Genomic DNA, 14,908 nt, shown 5'->3' with positions numbered 1-14,908 from the left:
AAAATCAGAAAACTTAAAAAGATAAATTTAATTCGTATGAACCGGTCATGGACAAATGAACAAGGACAAAAGGACAAGGACAAAAGGACATAGATCCGTTTAGGACCCTCTTGCAAGGACCGTGAAACAGATCCGAGACCAGACACTGAAATAATAAAAACCGACCGGACAAAAATTAACTTAAAAGGAAACAAAAACGAATAAAGAAAACACTAAAAAAAACTTTTTTTTGTTTTATGCCTTTGTTATATTTTTGTTCTTTTTACTTTTTATTATTTTTTTGTTTTAGAAAACTTAGAGAGGAAAGATGAACGAGATGGAGATGGAGAGGTACACCAGTCAGCGGTGGAGACCTACTGAAGATCAGGTCAAAATGATGACCCATATCTACAACTACGGGGTCACACATCCCAGCAGAGCGCAAGTCGTCGAGATTGCATCTCGACTAAGAGTTTTCGCAGACGCTACTGAATACAATGTGCACTGCTGGTTTAACAACCACGGCAATCGGGTCAGGCGCTGGCAAGCGGAGGTAGACCCCACTGGCACTCAGTTTTCACAACTGCCGCTGTACATGTATGGTAAGTACCCTGATCACCTCCATCCCTCTTTTTTTTTTTTTTTTTTTTTTTGAAAATTTTCTCCTCATCTTATTATTATTGACAATTTTTTTTGTTTTTTTTTTGTTTTGGAAAGAAAACGACTGGGTGATCATGAGGGCGCCGAGGCTGCTGAACTTGTTCCCGGTTCCGATCATCATTGACGACGACAGGGACGGACGGCAAATCGCTCCACCCATGCTTCTCACATTCCGGACCAGAGCTCCCTCAACGGAGCTCTCCCTCAGACCACCGCAACCAGCTCGGGAATACTTTCGCTAAATTTCCTTTTACTTATTTTTTTTGTGGTCTGTAACTTAACGATCACCAGTGATCGAACCCTGAACACTGTTTATTTGCTTTGCTTTATTTGTTTTTTTTTTTTGCTTTCATTTTTTTTTCTTTTATTTGAATTTGTGACTTTGCACTTTCTTTTTTTTCTTTTTTTTGTTATATCTGCTTTTTTCTTTTTTGTTTTTTTGCATTTTTATTTCATTTATCAAATGTTAAGATCGTATGAGTGTATTTAAATTGCTGTCCTTGTTCAAAATCAACTCTCCGACCTTACTGTAAATCTTGCTCAAATGATGAAATAAAATTAGATTTTTATGGTTTTCTTATGTTTTTTTTTTTTTTTTTTTTTTTTTTTTTATTCGGCCCAAAGAAAAAATCTAATCGAATAAACCTTTGAAACAAAGAAGAAAAAGACATTAAAAAATTTACTATGAAGGAAGATAAGGAAAAATAACTTCGGAAAAACCTTTGATGGAAAAACAACGAAGAAAAGGGCTCAAGATAAGCCTTTGATGGAAAATATGATGAAATACACGCTGACACAAATGTAAAGATGGAAAACATGCCTCGCAATAAATTGGGGAAAATCTGACACTGTAACCTTGTTTTTGATTTTTCAAATTTGCTATTTTCGAAAAACAGGAGTTTGGCAATTTGCAATAAAGACAAGCGACTCATGATTTTCATTTGTTTTTGTTTTATTTTTTTTGTTTTTTTTTTTATTTTATTTTTTTTTTTTCCACGACACCCTATTAGGACATGATTTCCAGTAAACCTTGGAGATACCAAGTGATGAAAGTTCTCATTAAAAGTTCATGGATGAAAGTGTGATGTCAATGAGCGTAAACCTCATAGTGAGACAAATTAAAGCTCGAGCAAAACAACATCAGTTCAACTTTTACAATAACTTATGCTTTCCAGATAATCCGAGAGTCTTCACTCGTCCATGGCATTTGTAGAGGTGAACTCACGCCTTGCCGCAGTGCTAGATTACATTTCTTCAAACTTTAAACATCCTGAATCGATCAAAAATTGCACTTTATGCTTTAGAGCCTTGCATGCCTCAGTTGAATGTCCACACGTTCCTGCATGATAATCACACCTGGCATTTACGTCATAGTTCTTTGGGTACGGAGGTCGTATAGGCCTAGTTGGACAAATCTTCATGAGGTTTCTACGGAGAAGATCTGGTAGTAACTCCGTATAGGTCATGGGGATAGGAGTGAAATTGGCGACCCTCTCATCACGATTGTAATTTCTTCGTTCAGTGGCTCGACTAGACCCATAGGAATGTGACATTTGAGGATAGGCAGTAAAATGGGAATTAGCTCTTCGCTTCTTACCTTTCTCATGTCTAAGACCATACCCGTTTAGACTGGCTACTAGCTCTGGGCCGAGTGCAATTTTTCCACTTCTTATGCCACTCTCAACCCTCTCTCCAATTACTACTATGTCAGTAAAACTTAAGGAAACGCTGCCTATCATGTGTTCATAAAATGGGGTTTGCAAAGTATTCAAAAATATGATAGTCATCTCCTTGTCGCTCAGAGGCGGTTCTACTTGAGCAGCACTTTCTCTCCACCTTTGGGCATATTCTCTGAATGATTCAGACTCTTTCTTCACTACGTTTTGCAGTTGTAATCTGTCAAGTGTTAGATATTTATTATATTCATACTGCTTTAGAAATGCGTTAACCAGATCTTTCCATGAGTAGATGTGAGTCGATTCCAAACGCATGTACCAAGTTAGAGCCATGCCAGTTAAACTTTCTTGAAAGAAATGAATCAAAAGTTTTTCATCGTGGACATAAGCTGCCATTTTCCTGCAGTACATAGTTATATGGCCCCTCGGGCAAGTATTTCCCCGATATTTCTCAAATTCTGGCATCCTGAACCTTGGAGGTATCACCACATCATGAACTAAACACAGTTTTTTAGCATCTTCAAATTCAAAACTTCCTTCACCCTCTATGGCTCTCAACCTCTTCTCAAGGACTTCTAATCTGCTCCTATCATCTTTAAAATCTCCTGGTGTAATGACACAAGATGGAGACTTCGTCTTAGGTTGTTTTTTCATCATCATGCTTTCAATACCTGGTTGGATAATCTGCCTAGGAATTGTGAAAGTGGTTGCCCCAGGCTCGTCTTCTACCTCAACTGTATTATCTTCGACCTTTTGAGTGTCAAGATGGCCCGAGTTCATTCCTGAGGGTGGAGTATAATTCGGGGGAAGACCATAGGAAGGGAAAGTTTGTGCTTCTGGAACTTCTTGTTGTAGTCTTTGTGCGGATGGATCTCCGGGGATTTGTAAGGCATTCAGGGCTTCTAAGATTCGACTGATTTGTCCTTTCAGCTGTTGGATATCGGCTTCTATTCCTTCTTGAACTTCTACTTGGTTCTCCATGATTTTGCCACCGGTTCGTGTCCTTTAGGGTGTCTTAGACGTTTTAGCTGTATATTTTTTTTTGTGAAACAAATTAAGAAAAAAGAAAAATAAAATAAAAAAAATAAAAATAAAAAAGAAAGGAAAAGAAAAGAAAACAAAGTTCAAATTCTCTAGTCAGAAACTATAAAGCTGTGAAAATATTTGCCCCGGTATAATTTTGGAAATTAACACGAAACAGAGTCAATAAGGTGATTCATCATTCAGAAGTTCCCAAAATGCGAGACATAGGAATTCTTGGTCAACCATCGCAGGCTTTAGTCATCACATTCTTCATTTGTCTGATCAATTTCTTGCAGCAATTGAGGAAAGTTTCAATCCCCTCAAGCGGGTTGATGATTGACATTACAAACTCAATATCAGCTAAGAACTTAGGGACGTCTTTAATGGCCTCATTGGCAAGGGAAGCTAGCTGTGAGAGACTTCTCTTCCAATTCTTTTAGCTTGTCCTTATTCAGCGACATATTCTTTCTTCATCTGACTCATCAATCTTTTATGTCCCCTTTTAGCTGAATGGCAACGTTCCTTTTCTAGTTTTGTCATTGCTGCTTCTATCCACTGCTCATCATTTTGAAATTTCTTCTCACAAATTGGGTAGGGGAAATTAATGTGAATTACAACCTGATTGTCTTAACCCTTTCTGCGATCCATTGGCTAAGGGAAACTTCCATTAATAGTCCCTAATCTTGGGTCTCCCTTGAAGCGAACAACATTGCCCCCAAGTGTCTTTAACTTGATGAAACATTTCACCCAAAAGTTCATTCCTCACAAGATAAAATGGCCATGGAAGAAGATGAAGAATCCAATAGGAAGAAGGGAGTGTTCCCACGAGCCCTAGCAGCCCTCCAAACTTTCCTCTAAGTGAGATGCACCTCCAACGAACCGAAGACAGTAACCCCTTCGAATTTCTGGACTAAAGCGCCCATAGAAAAATCAAGAGTGGACGAGCGTCCACTGAAATCTGGACGAGCGTCCTATTCTCTGGCCTGGACGAGCGTCCTAAATCTTGGACGAGCGCCCTCTTATCCACTGGACGAGCGTCCTCTTAACTCTCTGGACGAGCGTTCTCTACTGCCTGGACGATCGTCTTCTCTAAACGTCCTGGCCGAGCGTCCCAAATATTGGACGAACGCCCTATTATCCCACTGGACGAACGCCCTCTTCTATCCTGGCCGAGCGTCCATTTCTGCCTGGGCGATCGTCCTGAGCGTCATGGACAAACGTCCTCTTCCCACATCATTTGGACGAGCGTCCCTTTTAAAACAAGCGTCCTCTTAATTCTCTGGACGAGCGTCGTCTTCAGAGAGCTGGACGAACGTCCACTTGGCGCTGCATGTGTGACGAGCGTTTCTGCGGGCCTTGTGGTTGGTTCATCTCTATAATTTGTTGGAGACTCTTCCAAGCTCATTTTTAGCTCCTGCAAATGATATACAATGTGCGATCTATGCTGCCAAGGGACACACCATTTATGTTGTTCTTCGTTTAAAATTTGCACAAAGTTGCGCCCATTCATTTGCTCTTTTCACATGTGGTTCACAAGGAACAGCCTAAGACAAGTGCGAAAGTTCCTAAAAATCACTTCTTTTTCCAATGGTGACCCATGTTCACCTGACTGAGTACCTGTGATGAACTTTTTGTACAAAATCCAACTTTCTCTTGGGTAATCGTTTACAATGTCCTTGTAATCGATTACATACTATGATAATTCGTCCATGGGGTACAGGGAATTTAAGGCGTCTCCAGTCTCACGGGAAATGAACCACAAATACACCACTGGTAGACAACATAACATCTTTCCCTCTTTAAGTTCGTAACAACGATTAAGGGTCCCATAAACTTCAGCCAGGATGGCACTGACTAGATTCTCACAGCGCTCTTTGTCTCCCACAAATGCATTCATAGCGGCATAATCGACGAGGTTTTTTTTGACATTTAAGAGAAATCATGACACCATAGAGGAGAAGAGCTAATACATCCGTAAACATTTCCCAATTTTCCTCTTAAGCCAAACGACGTAGGTATTCCTATAAGTATCTTTGAGGAAGGCCCCTCACTTTGCCCTTGATTGTGAACTCGCTTTCCAACTTCATTGGGTGTACTTTCCTGATCCTCGCCAACTGCAAGACAAGGATATACTGCTCAAGGTAGCTGTATGGAGTCTTTTCCATATTTAAGACTTGCTCGAATTCTTCCACTGGTGGTACTAGTTGGAAATCTTGGAAAGTGAAGCACTTTAGTGGTGGATCATAGTACTGGGCTAAAGTAGTAATTGCTGATGTTTGGACCTCCACCTCTAACAGACTCAACAAATTCTTATACCCCACCAATATTATCCTCCTTTACTCGACGTGCATCTTTTCGTCAAAATGTATGAACTCGAATACCTCTTGACTCAAAATTCCATGTTAATTTCGATCTTTAGGTTAAGGGCCCTAATCACAACTTTATAATTTTTGACTAGAATCAACAAAATGTGACAAGAGTATGAAGAAAAACAAATGAGCGAAAAAAAAAGGAAAAAGCAAAAGAAAGAAAAGAAGAAAAGCAAAAGAGATATGATGATATGTACGCGGTGCATGATTTTTATTAAGCGAACATGAGGGTTATAAGAAAACACATTTCTCCCTTTTGTGCCTTATCAAAGGTTGGATGACTGAAGTTCTAAGGCCAAATATATGCACTCACAAGGATAGCTTCCTAATGCTTAAATCAGGCCACCAGAGCTATGGCTCTTTTCACTGCTTCTCCACAACAGTCAGAGTAATCAACTAGGTGTGGAGACACAAATGAAAAGAACAGACTCTGGCTGGGGTTCTCACGATAGCCAAACAGGAAGTACATCCCAGAGTGACACCGCTACACAACCCCTCTATTTCTAAGTTGCGCTCAGACCCGGGTATAGGGCCTCACTCATGATATGCATATGATGTGTGTGTGTGAAGGGAGAATGCAATTATACACCCCAAACCCTCACCTGCAAAACAACCAGAAAATTCCCAGGCAGATATAACATGTTTTCTACCCTAGGGTTCAATATAATCAAAACAAACACACATACAATTATGAAAAATATCAAACAAAGATAAAGAAAAAGAAAGGGAAGAAAAACACAAAGAAAAACCACATTGAAATCGCACATCTAATTAAATGGCCTGACTCTCTATAATCCCCAGTGGAGTCGCCATCTGTCGCAACCGGAATCGCGACGGGACGACGATCCAATAAAAAGAATAAATATATTTGAAAAGAGATTTTGGAGTCGCCACCATAGTTTATTCTGGAAAACTACGGAAAAACCATAAAATGATAAGGCATGGTCAAATTGAACCAGATTCTTGGTTCGGGAGTCGGTTACGTGTAGGGAAGGTATTAGCACCCTACAACGCCTGCCTTAAGGCAGTACCTTTAACTAAATGTGCGAATGTGGATGTGGTTTTCAAAGTATTTAACTTCCCCTTAAAATAAAACGCTAAAGAAAACAAACAATATTTTAGCTTTTTGGGCCCGACAAGGATTGACCTTGCTCCTACGTATTCTCATGCAGAATGAGAAATCAGGGTTACGTAGTTCTTTTAGAAACTGCTTGAAAAATGTTTGGGAAATTGTTTGAGAAATTGTTTGGAAAATGATTTGGATTTTTGGGAAAGTGAGCCTGACAAGGACTGGCCTTGCTCCTACGTATCTCCACTTTTGGTGGAGAATCAAGGATCACGTAGTTCTGGAAGGCGATATTGATCGTTGTTTTGAAAAGTAGATGTTTTTGGTTTTTTGAAGATTTTTATATTTTTTTTGGTATTTTTGCTGTAATATTTATATTTTTTGCGTAATGAGTACTAGGCTGATGCGTACGATCGCACGAGCACTCACACGGCTTTCTCTTTTTATTGTTTTGCGTAATGAGTACTAGGCTGATGCGTACGATCGCACGAGCACTCACACGGCTTTCTCTTTTTATTGTTTTGCGTAATGAGTACTAGGCTGATGCGTACGATCGCACGAGCACTCACACGGCTTTTTATTTATTTTATATTTGGGCAATAAGTACTAGGCTGATGCGTACGATCGCACGAGTACTCATACCGATTTATTATATTAAATGTTTTTTAACGTTTTATATATATATTTTTTTTATTTAGAATTTTTATGATTTTTGAAATTTATGTAAAACAAAAACAAGTTTAACAAATATATATAAAAAAAAAAACAGGAGCGGATACTGTACATGGGACGAACGTTCGTTAGGGAAGACGAACGTTCATAAAAAAAGAACCGCTGAGGACGAACGTCCATTGGGAAGACGAGCGCTCGTTTAGGCGAGCGTTCGTTTGGAAGAGCGTTCGTTCGCTGGGAAAGGGGTGAAATGACGAGCGCTCGTTGGGACGAGCGTTCGTTGAGCGATGAAGGACGGATGCTGAGAAATGAGGTGAATGACGAGCACTCGTTTAGGCGAGCGCTCGTTGGGGACGAGCGTTCGTCGGGGACGAACGTTCGTTGGGAATTGACGAACGTACGCTGGGAAAGCGGTGAGATGACGAGCGCTCGTTGGGACGAGCGTTCGTTGAGCGATGAAGGACGGATGCTGAGAAATGAAGTGAAAGACGAACGCTCGTTTAGGCGAGCGTTCGTTTGAATAAAACTTAACGTGCACCTATTTATGAACAGTGGGTGTGAATATGGAGGATGGGTATTTGGCCGTGAGGTGTTTTGGGAGGTTGATGATGACCAGTGAATGTGGGGAGAGGAATAGAGGTCCTCGGCAGTAAAGAGGGCTGAGGATGATGTGATGAGGATGGAGAAGAGTTTGGGGTGGTGGCCCGTGGTTTGAAGATGACGGTAGTTGGAGGTTGTGACAGGTGCAGTACTGGTTCGGTGTTCGAGAGGAATATCAGCAGTGACGAAGCTGGAGCTTGTGTCTCTTTTTTTTGTGACAGTGGATGAATATGGGTAGTGGAGAGTTACAGTGGTGCAACAGTGATGAGGGAGCTAGACGGTAGTATTGAGGATGGCAATGGCGGCTGAGGGGGCTTGGGATGATGACGGCTGAGGGGGCTCAAAGATGGGTTCCTGGTGGTCCCGTGGAGGTGCGACCAGGTGGCTGATGAGTAAGTCGTGATTGAAGGATTGGCGTGAATGGATAATGATGTTGGTGGTGGAGTACGGTTTGAATATGACGGTGACTTTGCTGGAGGTTCAGTTTCGTTCTGGTGAGGATGATGGGGATTGGCTGTGAGGTCCAGATGCTGGATATGGTGATGATGATAGGTATGGTGAGTGATGGTCGCGTAGTTATGAGGATCAGTAGTGGTAGCTGGCAAGGATGGCGGCCTGAGGTCCTGTGGATGAGAACGTATAATGATTGATGTTGGATGTTGGCCGTGAGTTTAGGATGTTGAAGATGGTGTGAAGAATGATGAAGGTGATAGGCTGTTTGGCCGTGGGATAAGGTGTCAGGATAAAGATGAATGGTGATGGTCCATGTGTAAGGATAAAGGTGATGAAGTTGGCTGTGAATGATGATGGAGAAATAATGTGAAGATTATAGGTGTTGGTGATTTTTGTGAGGTTAGCCGTGATGGAGGAAAATGGTTTGTGCCAGATGATGGTCGTGGAGTGAAATGGAAGGGCAGGGTAGTTGAGATGATCACGGGTGAAGAGGTGCAAGCCCCTGTTCGTTACGGGTGTTCCAGATCAAGGTCCTCCTACTGGAGGGGGTGTTGAATGAAGATTGAGATGGTCGTGAGGTCAGTGTATAAGGTGTGGAAATGATGGTGGTGGTGTAGATGATGACAACGAAGGACATAGGGTCTCACAGCTGAATCGCGTGAAGTAGGAGGGTAGCGATGATGATCTAGGGTGATGAATTTTCTGAGTTTGCCAAAGCCATGGTCGGGTTTGCTAGTTCTGAAGCTAGCGAAGTGGTCACGGTGGTAACAGGATCGACAAGGTGATGGCATGCGGTGACTTGGATTACAGTGGCGGCTGGAGAATGATGGCAGTGAGGTTGAAGGTGGAAATAAGGTTGTGTCGTTGGTGAGAGGTAACGGTGAAGATGATGATATTGGCTGGGAGGAAAAATGGTGATAGGGAGTTTCACGAGCTCGCATTCACAGAGGAGGGAACAAAAATGAGAGTTCGAATGACAGAGACAATGGTGATGGAAAGATAATAATGGCTATGACTCGAAGATGGGTTTTTGGTGGTGCCGTGGTGGTGCCATGTAGTGGCTGATGAATGAAATGGTCATGGTGACCGGCGGTGGTTAGAGGTGGTGATTGAAGGATTCGAGATGATAAAGCAGTGAAGCAATAGTTGTAGAGGAAATGATGATTCCTGGTATTATCAGGTTTCACGATTGGTGTATGGTGGGAGGTAACGGTAATGAACCAGTGGTCTCAGTGATGATGGCGTAAGGTGGCTGGGTGATTTGGTTTGTGTTAAGGAACGCCGGATGTATGGATATGGATATGATTTAATGATAGGAAGACGAAACAGTGAATTGGTGGATTAAGCATGAATCTTCAAAATTCAGATTGAATAATGGGCATGGGAAAGATAACATGAACTCAGTGCAACATTATAATTCACAGTAACATCAACATACGAGATAGTCTTTGACGTGCGGTCCAATATCATAGCTAAAAAAATTTACGTACTTCAGAGATGCCTTTCAACAATGAAAACAAATCAATTTAAACACACACCTCTTGAAGCTTCCTTTCGTTTCTTCCGCTTGCAGCTTCTTCGCAGTACCCACAGTTATTCGTTTCGGATCCCTCCTTTCCACTTCGGTTCCTTCCTCTTTCTATGGCATTCCCCTTCCCATAGCCTCTCTAGCGGTTTCCTCTATCTGGTGAAAGAAGACGTGGAAGGGTGATAGCCGTGAGTGTGGATATGGTTATGTGACTGGTGCATACGGATGAAGGTGATGACTGGGTGAGAATAGTTACTGGAAATGAGGATGAAAATGGAGGGCTGGTTGTGGGTGTTTGGCTGTGTGTGTCGGTGGTTGGAAAATAGTAACAGAGGGCGTCAGCGTCCCCAGGCAGTGGGCATGAGAATGATGATGTTGGGTGAGGTAATAAGGAAGAAAATGATGAAGTTGGTCGTGAGGTTCCAGATGAAGGTGATAATGGGTGCCCGAGGGTGGCTAGGACAGTGTTTATACTACCGAGAAGCTCCTGGACAGCTTGCATGCATGAGAGTTGCTGCACTGGCTTCTGGAAGTTACAAGGGTGGAGAGTTTCTTCCAGGCCGTGAGCCTTCTTTCAAGCTTGGATGGGAGCTACTTGGTGGAACTCTCTCTCTCGGTGGTTGATGATTTGCGGTTGAAGCTGGGGGTGAGTGCATGCAGAGATGAGGATGAGAACGACAACAACCTCGGAGTAGCAGCAGCAGTGGTGGTAGCGGGTTCGCGGGTGAAGATGAGGGAAAGATGAAAATGAAGATTGGTGATGGTTGGCGGGGGTGCAGTGACGCGTGGTAAGGGATGAAGATGGCGGAAGAGAATGGGGTTACGAAGAAGCATATATTGAGGAGGAAATGGTGAGTTTGGGTGGCAGTGGATGAGGCTGCGATGGAGACTGCCACATGCAGGGTTTTAACGTGGTGGTGCGTGATGGAAGCTTCACGGTGGCTTGCGGTGGTAAGGTGAAGGAGGAGTGGGTTTGGGTTGCAGATGAGCTGGACATTAGGGCGTGTTTTTCATTGTTTTAGATGAGAAGCTGGGAGTGAAAAGGAAGTATGGTTGGAATGGTTACAGGTGAGGGGGTGGAGAGTAGTGTGTTCGAGAGAGATCTGCCGTAAGGGTCAATTCTAGGTCCAGTGGTGGAATGTTGGAGATGAAAGTGATGGCCGAAGGGTATGGATGAATAATGGTGGGCTGAAAAATGGGTTCCAGGCAATGTATATTGGTGATTCAAAAATGAAGATCCGGTGAAGTCAACTTTTCCCAGGTCTTCAAGATGATTCCCCCGGGGCCCAGAGTGTGAGCTGTGTATAAGGTATTGGTGTTCAAGATGGATATGCCGCGGTGACCTTGCTGGAGATTCCCCCTCCTTTTCGAATAAGGTAACCATTCTGAAGGTAAGTGGAAGCCCCAGGTGTTGCATGCGTTTCAGATGGCAGACGGAATCAGCAGAGGTTCCATGTGGGCGCACGTGGAAGACAAGTGGAAGTGTTAGCCAGGAATATTCTCTGCTTCATTTTAATTTCCAGAGACCCATACTGTAAGTGATTTTTCAGAGTGGCCGCATGACCATGTGTGAAGGCTGGATGAAGATGGAGCTGCTGGACGTTGCAGGCTTTACAGATGCCATCTGGAATTCTAAGTGGTTTCAGATTGAAGCTTGTGGGAGACCAACTCAGATGGCCTTCAGCAGATTGATTCTCCTCTTTTTTTAATTTCTAAAGACCCATACTCTAAGTGGTTCTTCAGACTGGCTGCTTGTTTGCTTCACCAACAATTGCTCTGTCGTGTTGGCCTGCTTCCTTTCCAGCCAGGCCACGAATATGGAGCTGCCCATGACGCTGCCAGCGTGTTGCTCCCCATGCTTCCAGTCGTGTCTGCTTCCAAATTATAACCCAAAAGTGAAAGCCAGACAAAAGTGGCAGGAAGCCATACCGTGAATAGTTTTCCAGACTGTTAATGGCGGACAGCGGCAGCTGGAGGTGGGAATCCTCGGTGGAGAACTCAGATCAATTTTAGCACGCAGCCACCACTATTTGGACGCTCGGTCAAACAGAAAACGAACGTCCGTTCATATTAAATGAACGAACGCTCAAACCAAACGCTCACGAGGTAAAATCTGATACAGGCCGAACGCAAACAGTAACAAAGAACGAACGTTCAAATAGCCAATGAACGAAAACCGAACGTTCACTAACACAAAACAAAACCGAACGTTCATTAACACAAAACACGACCGAACGGTGCACAGTGAAAAGGACGAACAGTCACTGTTTGGACGAGCGGCCACAGTAACAGTAGGTAAGGACGAACGGTTACTGTTTGGACGAGCGGCCACAGCAACAGTGAAAAATGACGAACGGCAGAGGACGAACGCTTGATCAAAGAGGACGAACGCTCACAAGCTGAATTACCGGACGAACGGTCGCACGACGCAAGGACGAGCGGTTACAGTAACAGTGGGAAAGAACGAACGGTTGAACATTTTGGACGAACGTCGGGGAAGGACGAGCGACCACTGCGCGGACGAACGCTCTCAGCAACATTGGGGAAGGACGAGCGACCCTTGTTCGGACGAACGTCCTCAGCAACAGTGGGAAAGGACGAGCGACCACTGTTCGGACGAACGACCATCCCCCCTTTTTTTTATTTTATTTTTATTTTATTTTTTTATTATTTTTTTTCATTTTTTATCATATTATTATTATTTTTTTTTTATTTTTCTTTTTATGAGGAGAATACAATAAAACAAAATTAATTAGTCAATCCGGACGAAATTGAGTGTTGACAATAGGGAAGAAGATTTGTGGGTGATGTTAGGGAAGAGGATTTCTGAGTGGTGCTTCATTATAATGGAAGATGACATTTTTTTAAAATTTTTAATCAAACATTTTCCACGTAACACCCTGCTTATGTTATGTTTAAAACTGGTCACGTCAATGTCTCAACTCATCAAAGGGCTCCCTCCACCACCACCCCTTGCTCCCTCCACCTCCCCAACCCTCTACAAATTTTTTTTCATTACAAAAGTAGTCTTTTTTACTTTTAACCCTATTTATTTACTTTATTCTGAAACCCTAAATTTCTACCTATTTTTACTCACCCATTTTCACTGCATAGCCCCACCCCCACTCTTCCAAGTCTCAATTTTTCTCTTTCCAGATTCCCATCCCCTCCAACTCTCACCGGATCCGTTTCTTCTCATCTCCCAATTCTTACTTCTCTTCTCCATATTCGTTTAGTTCTTCTTCATATTCTTGTCTCCATGTCTGTTTGGTTTCGTGGTGCGGTGGTGTGGCTTTTCGTGGTACGGCGATGCGGAGTGTTTACATTGGTCATTCGGCGGTGCAGCGGTTCCAAACGATAATGAATATTTTATGACTAACAATAATGAATATTTTATGACTAACATCATAAAAATAATAATTTTATTAACATTGATAAAAAAATTCTAAATGACATCAATGGAAACATATATCATTAATGTTGGTAAAAAACAATTATTGCAAAATAAATCTAGAAATTAACCACAATCGATTGTTAACATGAGATAAATACTCATTATTGTTAGTAAAATGTGTTAAAGTATCTGTATCTCAATTTCAAAACAATAACGGAATAAAAAAAATGAAAAATGTATACATGAATTAATTAAAAAAATTTCAAAAGTTCAAAATTCTTACTATTTAATTATAATTTAAAATTTTCTAAATTTAAATGATCAAATTCCTCTCTTAAAGTTTTAAAATTTCAATATTTTAATTTTTCATTTAAATGATTATATAAAATGTTTCAACCTTTTTATAAAATTAACTATCCTCCACAATATTTTTTCTAACACATTGCGACATATATTTCTTCCTCATGTATGAACATTTTTTTATATGAGATTGCATAACTCTTTCTACGTTGGTGTGGGTAAGATAAACAATTAGAAAGTTCAAAAGATACAACAATAGAAAGAAGCATAAAAAACAGAGAGAGACAGAAGAAAATGAAACATAGAAACATGGGTCCACCATTAAAATGGTTGTGTTGTTTGGGTGATGAGATCGAAGAAAGAAAGAAACAACATAACTGTCAATAACAAATGTTTGTTGGTTAAGCATAAACGAGACCATCGCATTCATGTAGGGAATTGGAGTGTCTAGAAATTTAAAAATATTAATCCTAAAAATAAAAGTGTACTGAAGGGTAAAACAAGAATCAAAAGGTGGAGAGAGGGATAAAACAGGAATGAGGAGGTGGAGGGAGCAAGAGGTGGTGGTAGAGGGACAACACCACTCGTAAAAAACTTAACCCGTTAAACCAATTTAATGGTAGAAACCTAAATGACTCAAATTTTCATTTTTTAGGACTAAATTGGGGATTTCAATAAAACATAAATCTAACTAAAAAAACTCATATAAATAGGGACTTATGAGATTTAACCAAGATCAAAAGGCATTGTATTTACTTATTATATTAGTTTTGCTACAATCAACACCAATTAAAAAAATTCTGTGAAATTTAGAAATTAAGAAAATAGAAACTTGTATTTTTGATGCAAACGGATTCAATTTGGTTTTCCTAATAATAATAATAAGATACAAATATTTATGCAATCAGAAGCATGTTAAATCTTAAAAATGAATGAAAAGAAAAACACAAGAGGAAAGAAAAAGCAAAACAGTATAGAAAGCTTAATAATTAAAAGAGAAAATATTTTTAAATGCATTTTAAAATTCAAATTGTATTCCTGGTATAACATATGCAAGTTTTTTATTCCACTTGAAAAATCAATAGCGAGTAGTCTTTAATTAAAAAAATAATAATTACTGTCAAACCAATATTGAAAAAATTAATAATAAAGTCATTTAATTGCAAATGAAATCTATAACTTTTAACA

The 14,908-nt window shown here is 41.0% G+C and overlaps 1 protein-coding gene across 1 annotated transcript; it reads right to left on the bottom strand.

Annotated features, from left to right (window-relative positions):
• Positions 1 to 1,883: 1,883 nt before the first annotated feature.
• On the bottom strand, positions 1,884 to 3,296 carry LOC128197540 (uncharacterized). The gene has a single exon (XM_052879595.1). The coding sequence runs from the start codon at positions 3,294 to 3,296 to the stop codon at positions 1,884 to 1,886; it is 1,413 nt and encodes a 470-aa protein (XP_052735555.1).
• Between the last annotated feature and the right edge of the window lie 11,612 nt (positions 3,297 to 14,908).

This window comes from Vigna angularis, chromosome 6, assembly GCF_016808095.1.
Source record: "Vigna angularis cultivar LongXiaoDou No.4 chromosome 6, ASM1680809v1, whole genome shotgun sequence".
NCBI lineage: Eukaryota > Viridiplantae > Streptophyta > Magnoliopsida > Fabales > Fabaceae > Vigna > Vigna angularis.
This window is presented reverse-complemented; position numbering and strand designations above follow the sequence as displayed.